Source organism: Manis javanica, chromosome 7 (assembly GCF_040802235.1).
Source record: "Manis javanica isolate MJ-LG chromosome 7, MJ_LKY, whole genome shotgun sequence".
Taxonomy (NCBI): Eukaryota; Metazoa; Chordata; class Mammalia; order Pholidota; family Manidae; genus Manis; species Manis javanica.
This window is the reverse complement of record NC_133162.1, coordinates 77890810-77909952: the sequence shown is the minus strand read 5'-3', so window position 1 is coordinate 77909952 and position 19143 is coordinate 77890810. Positions and strand designations below refer to the sequence as shown.

Below are 19143 nucleotides of genomic sequence, written 5' to 3'. Positions count from 1 at the left end.
CAGAGCTAGGTATTCAGCAGTCCCAAGCCTTCCACTCCCTCCCTGCTCCATTTCTCTTCCTCCCACTGGTGAGCTTGGGTGGGAGAAGGGGGAAAGGGCTCGGGTCCTGCTGAGCGACAGCTCTGGTACATTACCCGATTCGGTGAGGACTGCTCCCTTCTCCAGGTGTATGCAGTCTGACGCCATCCTCTTTGCTGTTGCTCTCTCAGGATTAGTTGTGCCAACTATATTTTCTAATTGTATCCAGTTTTAGGAGGAAGCCTCTGTCTCTCCTCTCATGTTGCCATCTTTTCTAACATTAACTTTTATATGTTGTACCAACATTGCATTCTGGAATATATTCTTTTTCTAAAAGCCACATAGTCCTTCACATATGCTGCTAGATTTGGTTTAGTATTTTTTGAGGATTTTTGTGACTATACCATAAGAGATACCTCGTTTTCTTTATGCCTTTGTCTGATTTTGGCATCAAGGTACTATTGACCTCATAGAATGAATTGGGAAGTATTCCCCAGAGATGTGTAAGTTTTGAAATGTATTTTAAATTGGGTAAAGTCTCACAAAGAGAATAAGATAGTAGTAAGTAGAATCTAGGTGGACAGAACGTGAACACTAGGGAAATACAGGATTCAAGAAGAAAAATTGGAGGTGAATAAAGTTTTACATTTCCTTTTTTGGCTAAAGGATATGAGGTATCACTAAAGTGATGCAATTTGCATAGCAATGTATCTAAAGGAGCAGTTATTTTTAAAAGATTGTGTTTGACTAATAACCTACATCTCCATTCCAAAGGCATGATACTTCATGCACATCTGAAATCTGGACACTAGACAGACACCTGAAATCCAACATAGGCAAAACTAATCATCTTTCCCACAAATCTCCTTGTCTGATAGTCTCCATCTTGGTAAAGAGCACCACCATCAATGTAGTCACTCAAACCAGAATACTAGGAATCATTTGAGATATTTTCTCCCTCCCCAAAATACCCAGAAGTGATCAATCCTAGCAGTACAATTCTTTCTTAATATTTCTGTAATATGCCACCCTTTCTATCCACACTGATTAGGGTTTAGTTCAGGTCTTCATTAGCTCTCAACTGAGCAATTTTAAAAGTCTAGATACGATCCCTGACTACTGTCCTTTATTCTTCTAATACATTCTCTATAATGCGAACAGTTATCTTTTCTTAAAAAGAAAGTTCAGTGAAAAGTGGATTAGGGTATCACACATTTCGAAAATGATTTTACTCTCAATTATCTACATTCAAGCACAAGGAAAGGTCACACAAAGTTCTACAAATATTTTATATGTGACTTTGGAAAGCAATGCAGTGAAACCACTAATGCATACTAAAGGAGGGAAATGAACCCAAGTTAGTATAAAACCTGATTTTTTTTCCCTTTAAATACTTTACCCCACTGAATAAAAACTGAACAGAAAGTAGAGTTTCCAAATACTCCTGGCCCCACACATGCACAGCCTCCCCACTGTTGGTTACAATCAACCACCCTATGCTGACTCATCATGATCACCGAAGACCACAGTTTACATTAAGGGTAGTTTTTGGTGTTGTGCATTCTACTGGATTGGACAGTGTATAATGACGGATCCATCATGTTATGGTATGATATGGAGTGTTTCCACTGCCCTAAAAATCATGTATTTCACCTATTCATCCCTTCCTCCCACCAATCCCTGGCAACCACTGATCTTTTTACCATCCCCATAATTTGCCTTTTCCAGAAAGTCATATAGTTGGAATCATATAGCATGTAGATAGCCTTTTCAGATTGGTTTCTTTCATTTAGTAATATGCATTTAAGTTTCCTCTGGATCTTTTCATGGATTGATAGCTCATTTATTTGCAGCATAGGATAATATTCCATTGTCTGAATGTACTACTATTTACTTATCCATTTACCTACTGACGGACACATCTTGGTTGCTTCCAAGTTTTGGCAATTATGAAGAAAACTGCTATAAATATCCACATGCAAGTCTTTGTATACACATAAATTTTCAACTTCTGCAGATATACATTTCCAACAAGAATGACTGCTGCCTCTTACAGTATGTTTTCTAAAAAAACTGTGAAGTGTTTTCCAAAGTGGATGTACCATTTTGCATTCCCACCAGCAATGAATAAGAGTTCCTATTGTGCCATATCCCTGCCAGCACTTGATGTTATTAGTGTTCTGGATTTTGGCCATTCTAACAGGCATACATGTAGAGGTAGCTCATTGTTTTAATTTGCATTTCCCTAATGACATATGTTGTGGAGCAGTTATCTTTGTAAAATGTAGAACTGATTGTGTTATTTCTTCGCTCATAGCCCTACGATGGTTTCCCACTGTCTACAGAATAAAATTCAGACTCCTTAGAAATGCTCTTAAGATCATGAACTTCACCTTCCAGACCCATTTTATTTATACACATCTCATCCCATGTGTACCACCTCTGTACTTCAATCATTTGCACCTGCAGCTTCGGAACACATCAGCCTCTTTACCATTGCTCCTGCTTTGCTCCACCACCCACCATCCCCAGGCTTAGCTACCTAACAAGCACCTAATCATCTTTCAAGACTCAGCTCAAGTAGCAACTATTTCACAAAGCCTATTACAGTTGCTCTCTTTTGCACCCCTACCTATCATATATTGCACCCATTAAAACTAATTTCAATTTCTTTTTTGAAAATAGACTTTATCAAGTCTACTTGTGGAAACAAAATTGGTGAAGTATGCACATTTTTAAGGGTTTAAGAATTTTGCTAAATTAGCCACCTGAACGAAACTTCTATCACCACTGTTAGAGACCCATTTCCCAACACTCTAGTCAATACCAGATATTATGCAAAACAAAATCCTTGCCAGTTTGACCAGGGAAGAGTATATTTACTATATGTAAATTTATCTGTCTTTGATTACCAGTGAGGTGGAATAATTTTTCAAGTGGTTACTGGTCATTTATGTTTCTTAAGAAACAGCACAGCACCTTGAGTGTGTTTTGTTAAAGAATTACGTTTGCATATGACAAACTCCCACTTAACCAGTGAGAATTTTGAGTCTTCCTCTCTGCCTGAGCACCAATCTGTCCCACAACTGGTTGCAGTACTTTTTAGTTGAGTATCACAGTCACCTGATACTCTGCAGTGAATTTTTTTTACAACCAATTTCATTTCTAACATGTTTTTTATACTCTACTGAACTATAAGTTACTTAAAGGAAGGACCAATTCTGACTTACCAGCCTATCACCTTGCACACCAGTTCTGTTACATGCTACTCGTTAAAGATTTGTTTAAATAAAGAGTAAATAAATATTCACTCTCTCAACTGATACTTAAAACAAAACAAACCTGTGACATACGTAAGGTATCATCCCTGTTGTAGAGATGAAGGAATGTTTGCTTATGCTCGAGAAGTTAGTTTGGAGGAGTGCTGATTTCCCATGGGAATCTGTTATGATTCACTCCAAATTAAGTCCACCAAAGTTTATCCAGGTCATAACATACATGCACATACAGAGATTTCTGCAATAGTGTGAATTTTTATAAAACTAATTGGATTATGAATCAGGGAACCTGAATTGCACTGTGCAGACTGCCAGTGGTTCTAAAGAGTTGACCTCACAGGAAGACACGTTTTGTCACTGCCAGTACAACTGCTCTGAGTGCTGCTACACTATCAAAATAATGAGAAAATATAATAATACAAAGCACCATGCTAATACTGCTGGTGATAGGGGTAAAAAGGTCATTACTCTTAAATAAATGGCTATATTATTTAGGTTTTATTTCTTATACCTTTACTACATTGAAATGCCTGTAGGAAAACTGAGTTTGTACACAGCTAATCCCTAACACCTCTTCTTGACCCCTCACGGAAACCGGTTTTACAGTATGATTAGGATAACATGTGGATTCTTAAGAATATACTTATCATACTATATTATATTTTAAATAAGAATGTACTACAGAATTATCAGAGTCTGTTCCCCCAAAGCCAACAGCACTCCCACCTACACAGCAGCAGCTCTAGCAACACAAGTCAGGGGTCAGGAATGCTGAAATCACCATTATAGAAATAAAAGCATGGGTGACCAGGGCCTGCTTTTAGAGACAGAAGATAAAAGGAGCATTTCCTTCACACAGTACTCTCCCACAGCAATACCCTGAATATAATAAACAAGCTGGGAGTGGAAGAAGGTAACAGAATGAGAGATTTGGACGTCTTTCACCTATCACAGGAATAGGTAAAGTAACTACGGGCTGAAAGAAAGACAGCTGCCTAGTATAGCACTAACTGCAACAGAACACCCACTGTAAATTTGGCGTTTCAAATACCCAAAGGAAGCAAGGTTGGTAACCAAATGTAAAACTGAAATGTATGTATGCCTAGAAAACAGTTACACTTCTCAGCAGTACACATCACCGTAACAGAGGACAAAATGAGGCCATGAAATCTGGTTAAGCCAGGCTGGAACACTAGACGACAGCAGAGGAGCAAATGGAAAAAAGCTAGGTTTAGATAGCTTCTGCGGTCGTGTGTGGTCATGCTGGACAGCATATTACAGAATCCCATGATGTTAGAAAAGAAAGGGCAATGAAGACTCAAAGACAGGATTGGAAATGATGCAAGAACAAGAACAAGAACAGCTAATTTATGGAAGAGGAAGAGGCAGATGGCTGGTAAAGAGAAAAGTACTTCTAGAATTGTTACCAATTATTTAAAAAATAGACAGTTATTAAGAGTGATGGCATCAAAAAACCATTTCTCAATCAACTTCCAAAACCTCTCTTTTGAAAAACTTCTAAACAACACACCAAAAATAAAAGGAAGATAGTATAGCGCTGAATAATTTCAGAAACTCGGAGTCAGTTTTATCCTCTGTTCTGTGGAATACTAGCCACAAGACATCTCTTTTAAACTTTTCCCTCCGCATAGAGATCCAGAATCCTCTGTAGCCATTAAAAATATTGACTTGTAATGAACCGTTTTTTACTAATGTGTGAAACTATCCCTAAGTTATAAAAACGGGTTACAGAATTATATACACATCATCCATACGCTAAACTCTAGGCTGGAATCAATTTCCTAGTGGGACAGGGAAATCCTTCGGATCCAACTTCTACAGGAGCCTTCAATGCACAGCACTTGAAGACTACCGGGTCACCTGCGCAGCCCGCGTTCCTCCAAGATACTCTCCGACTACCCAGTCGCACCGGCCTGACCTGGAGGGCAGCTGTCAGACCCCACGACAGAGTCGGCGACTTGGAGATTCGCACCCGTCGGGAGAGGCGGAGCACACCGCGTCGCGCTTCGGAGGGACGGAAAGCAAAGGATGTGTTGTCGACTAGACGCCGGGGCAGCTGCGGCGGCGGAAGAAGCGGGCCCGGCTGCCCTGCGTAGGGCAGCCAGTGGCAGCAGCGCGGCCAGGCTCAGCGGCCGCGCAACCCGGGCGCCCTCCGCGGCTTTCTCGTCCACTCCCTCTCCTGACCGCAGGCTTACACGGAGGCGCAGTCCTGCGAGCTAAACTGCTCCAGGTACTACTAGCAACGCATCGCTGCCGTCACACCCCCCCCTCCCCCGCTTCGTGACACCGCGTACCAATCGCTCGCCGGCGCGCGCGCGGCCCTCCAATCAGGGGGAAGCTGCGGACGCCGGTGGTTGCTCGGGAGATGCAGCTTCCTTTGCATTTGGCGGTGGTTGTTGGTTAGGAGAGGCCCGGATGTTAACCCTTTATTACTAAGAGGACACCTGACTAGGGCAGAACTGGTAGGGCTGGAGACAAGCCGCACAGCCCGCTGGGAACGGTGCGGGACTGGCTTCGGCCAACAAAGTGTGTACAGCGCCTTATTCTAGGTTGCCCTTAAAAGAGGTGCCATGTGGTGGGGTAGGGAGGGTCCCCGGCAGACGATGTCCAGTCGATCAGTCGATGGCCTTTCCAAAGCCTGTGCACTGCCAGTGCATCCCGGGTCGTCCCACCCTGAACAGACACAGTTTCCAGGGCTTCACTGTTCCCTAATGTTTCAGGCCTCACTTCCCTAATCTGAAATCGGGGGCCACTGCTAATGCCTGGATGAAAACAAGGGTGAAAGCAAACAACCCTCTGAAGTCTTACCCATTTACTCCTCACCAAATTTACTAAGACCTGTAGGCCATGGTATTCGAGTGGACACCCTGAGCTGTTAAATCCCAGCTTTGGGTAAGCCCAGCCACCGGGCTTCCCGTTTCCACCCCCAACCCCCACGCCCCGCATTAATTCCCAAACTACTGACAAACCTCCCAACCTGAAAACAGTCCCCCACTCCTTTCTCCCTGTTTCTCACAAGTGTTCTAAATACAACCTTTGAAGATTTTCCCACCAAACTGGCCTGTTTGACTAGGTGGATTACTCAGCTGACAATGAACATAATCTTCCTCCCACAGCAGTTTCACTCATCTTCATCTTTTGGCTCAGAGCAACGAGTCTAAGATGAACCCCAGCACCCAATCTCTGCCCTTTCTCCTTCTAAGACCCCATCCCCCAATTTATCTCCACAATTCAACAAACTATTGAGCATACACGAAGGTTTATGATGAGGCATGGGGTTTTCATTCGTCTTTAGGCTCTCTTCCACTGTTCCTTCTTAAACTCCAACACTGAATAGACTGCAGCCCCTTGAAGACAGAGATGATTATCTTTTCATACTAGACTCTAAAATAGTGCCTATGATGAACTGGATCTTACTTAATCAAAAATTTTCTCAACCTCCCTCCCTACTTGTCAGGGATGACTGAGAACATGGGGGCTTTGGAGTCTGGTAGATGAATTTAAAGCCTTGGGTTCCAACACTGGATGCTCTGTTACTTTGGCCAAATTATTCTTTCTCATTATCATCATCTACCATTTTTCAAGTATTCTATAGTTACCAAGGGACTTTGCATATTCTCTCCCATCACATTCCTGCAAGGTTGGTACTGAAACCCCTACTAGACATGAAAGGAAATAGACACTAAGAGAAGTAAAACAATTTGCGTATACTCAATAAACTCTTACGTGGGAGAAGCAGATTTAAATCTAGGTCTCAATACAAAATCCAAACTTGTTCCATTATTCTGCACTGCTTCTAGATTTCTGTCTTATCTGTAAATTGAGGCCATTACCTATCTGGTAGTTATAGAGAACAAATAAAATAACATGCAAAGTACCTACAACTGGACCATTAGGTTCCCTCCCCCTTTCAAACCTCTCAAAATAGCAATTGACATATTTTCTGACTCAACTGTCTCATAAATTCCCTGGAATCAATCTTAATGGTGGACCATTAGATTCCATCACTCCAAAAAAAAAGCAGCATGTTTAACAAATGCTTCTGAGTCAGCCCCACAGTAGGCCCAGACTTGGAGCAGAAAACTATGTACACAAGTAACCTAGCAGACAGAAGGTAGGTGGACAAAAGGGACAGGGAAAAGGAGTAGGCAACTAGTAAGCACCCACCTCTGCCATCAAGTCGCTCTCCTAGCACACAGTAGGGCAAACAGCTGATCTGTGAGAGCTGTACAAATTCTTTTGACTCTTGACCATGAACAACTCCCAGTTCAATCTTAAAAGTGCCCAAAGAAGAAGTGGGCAGTTTTAGGAGTGGTGAAACCAACTGGGCCTGCCTACAAAGTTTGTGCCGTGGTATAGATTGAATACTCAGCACCAAGATGACACAGCATAGGAAACACAGACTGGAGAGGGTGGGGGCGAGCAGTCATCCACAGGCTAGTGGCTACCACACTGGACAGAACAGTTACAGAACACTCCGTTCAATGTAGAGTTCTATGGAACAGTGCTGCTCCAGGAGCTGACATTTCCACCCTCAGCACTTCTCCCTAGCATTACATGGGTTCATTCTGCTTCTTTCACAATATAATGCAAAGCTCCAAGGAATGGCAATGGATGCTTTAGAGCAAGGGTCAGCAAACTATTTCTGTAAAGGGCCAGGTAGAAAATGTATCTTAGGCTTTGTGGGCTATCCACTGTCACAACTATTTAACCTCTAGTATTGTAGGTAGGGTAAAAACCATAAATAATATGTAAATGAATGGATATAGTGTGTTCCAATAAAACTTTATTTTAAAAAAAAGACAGTAGAATGCCATAATTTACCAGACCAGGCTTCAGTGAAACTGTACAGGCATCTTCAGAATACAGTGGAATCAGAGGAAATCCCCCTCTCCTATTGCAAAGAATCGTGAAGTATATAATCTCACATCCTCTTTCTTTATTACTTGTCCAGGCTCTGACTAAGCTCAGGCTCCCATCCAGGTTAGAAAGACTCCTGGCCATTTGTCTGGCATCTTCTACTTCTAGGATTCCCTGCCCACTCACGAAAGGTACAAATATATTTATTGTCCAACATGCCCTAAATCATACTGTGATCCTACCAAGGCTAATTAAAATATAGTTTAAAGGGGAAAAAAACAATGAAAAAAACCCCAACAACATTGTGAAACATTTATTTTTGTTTTGCAGTATTAAGCCATGATTAAAACCACTGTAGAAAAATACAAAGTACACTGGATAAGAGGTAAGTTAGCTGTTTCAGTATTTGCTTTTATAATTCAGTTAAGACAATGGGCACCTAAGATAGCATCATTAACTCAAAGATGCAGCTGAAGGGTTAGATATGATACCCTGTCCATTCTACTAGCCTCCAAAAGCATTCAAGGGATCATCAAATATGTCTGACACCTTCTGTTCAGATTTTAGTTCAGGCACTGCCTGTGAGGATCGACTTTTCGGTTTGGTTTTCTTAGCCTGGACACCAGAGGAGCATAAGTCATCTTTAAAAAGAAAAAGAGAAAGAAAGAAAGAAAAAGAGATGTGAATAGGCAAGAAAATGAGTGCTTTTAAGGTGCATCTACACAAATCACAAAAGACTCAAGTCTGGTAACAGTATGGGACCAAAAAACACTATGACAGAGCCAAGCCTCCTAGATTTTGGTCCTGGCTCTGCAACTAACTAAGCTTTATGATCACATACCAGTCATAGGTTCTTTCTAAGCACAATTTTCTCAGCTACAAAGGTATATATGTACATATGCAAGAGAGGGAAAGGGAAAAGAAAACGATCTCCAATCCACTCCAACTTTATGATATGTAATATTGTACTTCATTCTACCTTTTCCCATTGGATTTTAAGAGCAATAAAAGTAAGCAAAGGGAAATTCAAAATAGGAGTTGCCCTCTTTTAGAATAAATGCATCAATCTGAGGAATATCAATGTAAGTGCTAAGAATGTAAGTCTTGATGACGCCATTCCTGCTCAGTGTTCCACTGACACCAGTGTTTTATTAAAACAGGCATGCATTACTTTTTTAATAATAAAACAAATGAAGTTTCTTCTGCACCCCAGGTGATGGGAAGCACATGGAGACAAAGCACAAGGCTCATGTAGGGAACAGTCCCAGTGTGGCCCTGCAATACCAGCTTTGTCCCAGTTAACCCCCAGATCAACCCCTGGGGGAGGAAGGGGAAAAGAGGTAATTGGGTACTTGGCCTCAACTCAAGCTCTATCTACTGACACAGAACATACCAGAAGCTGTACATTTAGGTTTATGGGACATTTGGATTGGCCCTCAGTAAAGTAGTTACACCATGGAAAGAAAATGAGTATGTTTACACACAGAGATTGTTGGTGAAATGCAATGTATGAGTTATAACCTGCTTTCCTATATAGTCCTGCTCTCCTGCACTGCCCCTCCATTCTCTAAACCACTGATGCTCACTCTCCTGTTAGGACTCTGACTCAATCAAATACCTCACACCCGAGACAGCCACCTCAATCTACTTTAGCCTGTAGGGTAGTTTCTGGTCTCCTTTCATAATCAGAGTGTTCCAGGTAATTGGCAGTGGGTGTACTAAGATATAAACTAAATTATACTTAAAAATCAGATTCTGCCCCTTCAAATTCCTTCATGTCCATCATACCCAAAAGTTGTTTCACCAAAATGACTAATCCATTCACTTGTCCATCCTCAGCCTAACTCAGGGTTAGATAGCATGCCAAAGGAAACCCACTGGGGAGCACTGTCCAGGCAAGGGCCAAGACAAAGGTAGCAGGAGAAATAATCAAGTCACTGAATGAATGACTTTCTATGTCATATGAAGACAACCAAACTTACCCATATCATCAGCAAATATAGACTTGGCTTCACTTTCTTTTTGGACATTTCTTTTGGTTTTACAGTTAAGTCAGCAAAGATGTCAATATTATCATCAAACAAGTTAGACTCAAATGTTCTTTCCTTCTCTCTTGTTTTCTGTGAGGGTTTAATTGCTTCTGTAGCAAATATATCATCCTTGTTAAGCTAAAAAATGAAACAATTTTAAATTAAAAAAAAACTTGATTTAACTGCCCCCTCAGCCTGGAATGCACTATTCCAGGATCTCTGCCAGTCCTGGTCCTTCTCAGGCCTGTCTCAGCTCAAACGCCAGCTCTGCGGAGCAGCCTTCTCTACCACTCCACATGCAGGAGCTCCTCCCATCCCTATTGGTCATTCTTGTCCCAAGGCCTTGGATTGTTTTCTTTATGACACTTAACTTTGTCTGAAAACTTCTTATTTATCTGTGGCCCTGCCTGTAGCCCCCGCTCCTCCCTAAGAACTCTGAGGAGCACAGTGCCGGTTCTCGTTCTCCCTGTGCCCGTTTCTGGATGCTCAGTGAACCCCCGCCAGAGAGTACCTGACCACTGAAGGCCTTACCGCTGCAATAAATCGTCAGCCCCAGTCAGGGCCTGTTTTCCCACAAACCTGAGGTTCAACTCTCAAGCTGTACCAATAGTGGTTTATATATGTCAGAGTGGCATGCCAAGGAAGCTGCACTGACATTCTGGTAAAAACAACAAAAACCAAGACCTGTACCAGTGGTTATGGCTAACCAGGAACTACCCCCTACATGAAACAAAATACTACTTCTAGGTAAGTTTCAGAGTTATTAATAAGAAAACCTTATTGTAGTTACAAAGCAAATAGTGACCAGACAGCAATGAATCAAGCTTAATGCAAATGTAATATACATTAATGTCACCAAATAAGCCAATCAGGTATTTTTTCCCTTAACATAGAACCAAGCACAAAACATATTTTTATGTCTTATTACCTCAAAAATATCTTGTGATTTTGAGATGACATCCTGCTGATGGTTGGATTTTGACTCATTTTTCTTACCCTTCTGGTCTATGAAGAGATCATCCTCATCTTCCAGGAGAGGGAAGGGATTTGTTTTCTTTGCTGGTTTTGGTGTAACAGACTGAAAGAGATCATCATCACTGCCTGCCTCACCTAGAGCAGGAAACACGGAGCTCTTTTCCTTACTTCCCCCTGGAGATGTAGCTAGGCTCTCTGCTGCCTTCACCAAGACTGTTCTTCTCCCAGTGGACTGAGAACCAAGGCCCTTGGAAAAAATGTCCTCCGAATCAAAAATGTCATAATCAAGAGGCTGACCCAAAGATTTCGCAAAGGAGTTTCCATTCATTCCAAGCACGGGAACACCTGCCCAAGGTGGAGTAGCAGTTGCCACAGCTTCCTCAGAGTATTTTCCACCATGTGTTCTGGGCTGTGGCTGACAGCCATCTGGTGAAATGGTGCTATCTGCCAATTGTGCAACAGATCTTCTGGGGACACTCACGTCCTCAGCCTCACTGGACTCCTGGGCAGCCAACTGCCGAGCTGCTCGGGTCTGTGGACTGCGCTTTCCTCTGACTTTCACTCTGCTCTGCAATGGCAAAAATCAAATGTTGATCTGATGATTGAAAAAAAAAGTTTTCAGGACACTGGGAGACAAGATGGCGGTGTGAGTAGGACAGTGGGAATCTCTTCCCAAAAACATATATATTTTTGAAAAAACAACAAATACAACTATCCCTAAAAGAGAGACCAGAAGACACAGGACAACAGCCAGACTACGTCCACACCTGCGAGAACCCAGCGCCTGGTGAAAGGGGTAAGATACAAGCTGCAGCCCGGCGGGACCCGAGGCCCCTCACCCCAGCTCCTGGCAGGAGGAGAGGAGTCAGACCAGGGAGGGAGAGGGAGCCCAGGACTGCAAAACACCCAGCCCCAGCCATCCGCACCAGAGTGCAGACACACAGTGCATGCGTGGGGTCCTGGAAATCAGGGAAGCAGGACAGTAAGACCTGTGAGGGGGTCCTGCAGCCGGCAACCCTGGGACAAAGAAAAGCAAGTGCTTTTTGAAAGTCTTAAAGGGACAGGGACCCCACAACTGGACAGAAGCATCCTGGGTCACAGTCCAGCAGCTGGAAATTCCAGGGATCTCTGGGCGCACTAACCCCCGGGGCAACAGCTCTGAGACGCCTCACGGAGGTAAACAGCCAAACAGCACCCCCGTCCATTATCCCTCTGGGGCCCCGCCATAGCAGAGCAGCAGCCTGAGGCTGGCCATGCCCACAGCAAGGGAGCTTCCTCCATACCAGCCAGGCAAGGTACAGAGACCCATTCTTCATGCAATTGCCCAACACAAGCCACTAGGGGTCGCAGTTGTCCCAGTAAAGAAAGGCCAGGAGCAAGTGGAGAGAATCTTGGCTCTCCCAGCTGACAGACGAGTCAATAGCATACCACTGCACGTATCAATATGAAAAGGCAAAAAAATTGGATCCATACAAGACTAACCCAGACATCTTCGACATCTTCGACATCTTTCCCTGAGAAGAAACCTGGGGAGATAAGATTTAACCAATCTTCCTGAAAAATAATTCAAAACAAAAGTCATAACCATGCTGATGGACTTGCAGAGAAATATGCAGGAACTAAGGAGGGAGAATACAGAAATAAAACAATCTCTGGAAGGACGTCAAAGCAGAATGGACGAGATGCAAGAGACCATTAATGGACTAGAAAACAGAGAACAGGAATAAAGAGAAGCTGATGCACAGAGAGATATAAGGATCTCCAGGAATGAAAGAATATTAAGAGAACTGTGTGACCACTTGAGATGGAACAATACCCACATTATAGGGGTACCAGAAGAAGAAGAGAGAGAAAAAGAGATAGAAAGTGTCTTTGAAGAAATAAATGCTGAGAATTCCCCAACTAGGGGAGGAAATGGCATCTCGGACCACAGAGGTACACAGAACTCCCATGACAAGGGATCCAAGGAGGGCTACACCAAGACACATAATAATTAAAATGGCAAATATCAAAGACAAGGACAGAGTATTAAAGGCAGCCGGAGAGAAAAAATAGGTCACCTACAAAGGAAAACCAATCAGGCTATCATCAGACTTCTCAACAGAAACCTTACAGGCCAGAAGAGAATGTCATGACATACTTAATGCAAAGAAACAGAAGGGCCTCGAACCAAATATACTGTATCCAGCACGATTATCATTTAAATATGAAAGAGGGATTAAACAATTCCCAGACAAGAAAAAGTTGAGGGAATTTGCCTCCCACAAAACACCTCTACAGGGCATCTTACAGGGACTGCTCTAGATGGGAGCACTCCTAAAAAGAGCACAGAACAAAACATCCAACATAAGAAGAATGGAGGAGGAGGAATAAGAAGGGAGAGAAATAAAGAATCATCAGACCGTGTTTATAACAGCTCAATAAGTGAGTTAAGTTAGACAGTAAGATAGTAAAGAAGCTAACCTTGAACCTTTGGTAACCACAAACTTAAAGCCTGCAATGGAAATAAGTACATATCTTTCAATAATCACCCTAAATGTAAATAGACTGAATGCACCAATCAAAAGACAGAGAGTAATTGAATGGATAAAAAAGCAAGACCTATCCATGTGCTCCTAATAAGAGACTCACCTCAAACCCAAAGACCTGCACAGACTCAAAGTCAAGGGATGGAAAAAGATATATCATGCAAACAACAGAGAGAAAAAAGGAAGTGTAGCAATACTAGTATCAGACAAAATCGTCTTCAAAATAAAGAAAGTAACAAAAGATAAAGATAGCCATTACATAATGATAAAGGGCTCAGTCCAACAATACGATATAACCATTATAAACATATACGCACCCAATACAGGAGCACCAACATATGGGAAACAAATACTAACAGAATTAAAGGAGGAAATAGAATGCAATGGATTCATTTTGGGAGACTTCACCACACCACTCACCCCAAAGGAGAGATCCACCAGACACAAAATAAGTAAGGACACAGAGGCACTGAAATACACACTAGAACAGATGGACCTAATAGACATCTATAGAACTCTACATCCAAAAGCAACAGGATACACATTCTTCTCAAGTGCACATGGAACATTCTCCAGAATAGACCACCAAAAGAGCCTCAGTAAATTCCATAACATTGAAATCCTACCAATCAACTTTTCAGACCACAAAGCCATAAAATTAGAAATAAATTGTAGAAAGAAAGCACAAAGGCTCACAAACACATGGAGGCTTAACAACATGCTCCTAAATAATCAATGGATCAATGACCAAATTAAAATGGAGATAGAGCAATATATACAAATAAATAACAACAACAACACAAAGCCCCAACTACTGTGGGATACAGCAAAAGCAGTCTTAAGAGGAAAGTATATAGTAATCCAGGCATATTTAAAGAAGGAAGAACAAACCGAAATGAATAGTCTAAAGACACAATTATCAAAATTGGAGAAAGAAGAACAAATGAGGCCTTAAGTCAGCAGAAGGAGGGACATAATAAAGATTAGAAAGAAAACTACAGACCATTATCCCTGATGAACGTAGATGCAAAAATACTCAACAAAATATAAGCAAACTGAATTCAAAAATACATCAAAAGGATCATACACCATGACCAACTGGGATTCATCCCAGGGATGCAAGGATGATACAACACTGGAAAATCCATTAAGATCATCCACCACATCAACAAAAAGAAGGACAAAAACCACATGATCATCTCCATAGATGCTGAAAAAGCATTCTACAAAATTCAACATCCATTCATGATAAAAACTGTCCACAAAATGGGCATAGAGGGCAAGTACCTCAACATAATAAAGGCCATATATGATAAACCCACAGCCAACATTATACTGAACAGCGAGAAGCTGAAAGCCTTTTCTCTGCGATTGGGAACAAGACAGGGATGCCCACTCTCCCCACTGTTATTCAACATAGTACTGGAGGTCCTAGCCACAGCAATTAGGCAAAACAAAGAAATACAAGGAATCCAGATTGGTAAAGAAGAAGTTAAACTGTCACTGTTTGCAGATGACATGGTATTGTACATAAAAAACCCTAAAGACTCCACTCCGAAACTACTAGAGCTAATATCGGAATTCAGCAAAGTTGCAGGATACAAAATTAACACACAGAAATCTGTGGCTTTCCTATACACCAACAAAAAACTAATAGAAAGAGAAATCAGGAAGACAATTCCATTCACAATAGCATCAAAAAGAATAAAATACATAGGAATAAACCTAACCAAGGAAGTGAAGAACTATACTCTGAAAACCATAAGACACTCTTAAGAGAAATTAAAGAGGTCACTAACAAATGGAAACTCATCCCATGCTCCTGGCTAAAAAGAATTAATATCATCAAAATGGCCATCCTGCCCAAAGCAATATACAGATTCGATGCAATCCCTATCAAATTACCAACAGCATTCTTCAATGAACTGGAACAAATAGTTCAAAAATTCATATGGAAACACCAAAGACCCTGAATAGCTAAAGCAATCCTGAGAAGGAAGAATAAAGTGGGGGCGGGGGATCTCACTCCCCAACTTCAAGCTCTACTACAAAGTCACAATAATCAAGACAATTTGGTACTGGCACAAGAACAGAGCCACAGACCAATGGAACTGAATAGAGACTCCAAACGTTAACCCAAACATATATGGTCAATTAATATTCGATAAAGGGGCCATGGACATACAACGGGGAAATGACAGTCTCTTTCAACAGATGGTGCTGGCAAAACTGGACAGCTACATGTAAGAGAATGAAACTGGATCACTGTCTAACTCCATACACTAAAGTAAATTCAAAAGGGATCAAAGACCTGAATGTAAGTCATGAAACCATAAAACTTTTAGAAAAAAACATAGGCAAAAATCTCTAAGATATAAATATGAGTGACCTCTTCTTGAACATATCTCCCCAGGCAAGGGAAACAAAAGCAAAAATGAACAAGTGGGACTATATCAAGCTGAAAAGTTTCTGTACAGCAAAGGACACCCTCAACAGAACAAAAAGGTATCCTACAGTATGGGAGAATATATTCATAAATGACAGATCCGATAAAGGGTTGACATCCAAAATATATAAAGAGCTCACACACCTCAACAAACAAAAAGCAAATAATCCAATTAAAAAATGGGCAGAGGAGCTGAATAGATAGTTCTCTAAAGAAGAAATTCAGATGGCCAACAGACACATGAAAAGATGCTCCACATCGCTTGTAATCACAGAAATGCAAATTAAAACCACAATGAGATATCATCTCACACCAGTAATGATGGCTACCATCCAGAAGACAAACAACAAGTGTTGGCAAGGTTGTGGAGAAAGGGGAACCCTCCTACACTACTGGAGGGAATGTAAATTAGTTCAACCATTGTGGAAAGCAGTATGGAGGTTCCTCAGAATGCTCAAAATAAAAATACCATTTGACCCAGGAATCCCACTTCTAGGAATTTACCCTAAAAATGCAGCACTCCAATTTGAAAAAGACAGATGCACCCCTATGTTTATCGCTGCACTATTTACAATAGCCAAGAAATGGAAGTAACCTAAATGTTCATCAGTAGATAAAGAAGATGTGGTACATATACACAATGGAATATTACTCAGCTATTAGAAAAAAACAGATCCTACCATTTGCAACAACATGGATGGAGCTATAGGGTATTATGCTCAGTGAAATAAGCCAGGCAGAGAAAGACAAGTACCAAATGATTTCACTCATCTGTGAAGTAGGAGTATAAGAACAAAAGAAAACTTAAGGAACAAAACAGCAGCAGAAGCACAGAACCCAAGAATGGACTAACATTTACCAAAGGGAGAGGGACTGGGGAGGACAAGTGGGAAGGGAGGGATGAGGGTGGGGAAAAAAGAAAGGGGGCATTACGATTAACATGTATAATGTGGAGGGGGGGCACGGGGAGCGCTGTGCAACAGAGAAGACAAGTAGTAATTTAAAGCATCTTACTATGTTGATGGACAGTGACTATGAATGGGTATGTGGGGGGGACTTGGTGAAGGGAGGAGCCTAGTAAACATAATGTCCTTCATGTTATTGTAGATTAATGATACCAAAATAAAATTTAAAAAAAGTTTTCAAAGCAAATATAGCAAATCAGCAGCAATTCAAAATATGATCATGTTATCTGGTCTACCTTAATCAAGGTACTAAGACCCAGAAGTTATTTCTTTAAAGATTTCTAGAAGAATTTAATAGCTTCTAGGACTCGAAAGCTAATTCTTGATCCTTTCGTGTTATCCATTTTTTCAGTCTCCTGGGGGAAATTTCTGTTCAATTTCATACAAAGGCTTCATCTACTGAGGGAACCCTGCAAAGCAGGCATGTTGGTACCGTGTCCGAAAACCCTCCCTGGAGCCCTACTCTGCCCTTCAATTTAAATGTGAGTATCTTTCAAAACAAGAAAGAATCAGAGGGAATGCCGATACTAATCTTTACTAAAGGGTCTAGCCTAAACTCAGGCTCCAGGAGCAGGCAGGTATAAGAGAATAAAGAAAGAGGTGACCTAAGGTGCTGTGCTCTTTTTTTCAAGTCAACAAACCCTAAATTAAAATGTTAAATATTTCACATAAAAAATGTGGCTTGGAAATCATAACTTTTAATATAACTTTAAAATATAGTCACCTTTTAGCCATTAAACACAGTGTCTGTGATAATTTCCAGAATACACAATCAAGTAGTTCTGAGAAGGTAAAAAGTACTTTGGGCAAAGTACTTGACTGTGTTTGCCTATTTCAAGGAAATTTCACAAATAATTTTAAGCAGCAGCCAACTTAAATTTAACCAAAATAAATAAATAAGCTAACAAAAAATATATGTAGCAAAAGGAAGGCTCTTTTATTTTTCATGGAAAACAGGTTTGGAAACACCTGAAATGAATGTATTTTCCAGGGTCATCCTAAGTGCTGCTGCTTGCTCAGAGATCAGCTGAAATTTTCTAGAGAAGGAAGACTGGGTAGATAAAAGAGAACCAACTAAAAGGAAAGCAAAACCTCAAAGAGCTCACAGTCCACCTGGCACAAGACCACAGCCTCTGAAACAGTGTGATGGACTGACTGCCTGAACCAGGCAAAGATTGCCATGGGATCTCAGAGGAGAGAACCCAGGACAAGGGGGCAGAAGAGACAGTTAAGTGTGAGCAGAGCTGTCCGTGAGGAGGAGCGTTCCTGATAGGGGAAGCAGCCAGGCTGGTGGCAGCAGCAGGCAGGGAAATGTGTGTGCAGGGAATGGTGCCTGATATGACTGGAGTTTAGCCTCGCTGTATGGGGCGACTGGTGGGAAAGTTGGATGCTTTGGTTAGCATGGATTATAAAAGGCTTTAATATCAAACTGAGGAGCTCAAACTCAAAAGGGCAGTGAGAGACCATCAGAGAGGGACATGATCTGCTCTGTGTTTAGAAGCCTTTCAAGTGGCAGTGCAGGAGAGCCTGGAGGTAGTGGGACTTCAGTGTGGCTACTGATCAGGATGTAAATCAAACAAATGGGAAAGTAGACAGAGAGTTAGGGAGGTGGAAGGAGGACAGAAAAGATGAAGGAAAGATGAGATGCCTCCTTCATATGGGGAGTTAGGGTCAGCCTAATGTGTGTAACTGATGGACTAGGAAGAAATATACAAGTTGTTCTGGTTAAAAAAAAGGGAAGCAAGCAAGCAAGCAGAGGCGGTTGCATCACCTTGTTTGCACTGTGTAGAGTGTCTGCCTGAGCTGGAAGATCAAAACTCACACTGGCCTCCCCACTTCCAGAAAGAGTGGGCATACTTCCCAGACTGTGGGTCCTCCCAGGTTCAGATAAAGGGAAAGCCAATTCAGGCAAAACAGGCCTTGTTCCAGAGATCTGGGGAGTCACTGCAGGCAGCAAGGCTGCTGGATTAATTGCTAAATCTGCCTAAAGAAGAAAATTGACACTTATTCTGTATGTTTTCT

The 19143-nt window shown here is 41.6% G+C and overlaps 2 protein-coding genes across 4 annotated transcripts in view; both read right to left on the bottom strand.

The window, feature by feature from the left end:
• LOC140850442 (AN1-type zinc finger protein 4-like) overlaps positions 1 to 19143 on the bottom strand; it is a 101231-nt gene that overhangs the window by 69678 nt on the left and 12410 nt on the right. Inside the window, exon 1 of one of the 3 annotated variants that reach the window (XM_073241192.1) lies at positions 10160 to 10296. The exons of 1 other annotated variant lie outside the window; for it this stretch is intronic. The gene's annotated coding sequence lies outside the window, so the exon portion shown is untranslated. Of the gene's footprint in view, positions 1 to 5235; positions 6222 to 10159; positions 10297 to 19143 lie in introns of those variants that run through there. One more of the 3 variants, XM_073241193.1, reaches the window with a different exon arrangement.
• LOC140850310 (WASH complex subunit 2-like) overlaps positions 8476 to 19143 on the bottom strand; it is an 83963-nt gene continuing 73295 nt past the window's right edge. Inside the window, 3 exon segments of the mRNA XM_073240050.1 lie at positions 8476 to 8818; positions 10160 to 10345; positions 11136 to 11750. Of these exon segments, the coding sequence (XP_073096151.1) occupies positions 8741 to 8818; positions 10160 to 10345; positions 11136 to 11750 (879 nt within the window). The 3' untranslated portion in view covers positions 8476 to 8740.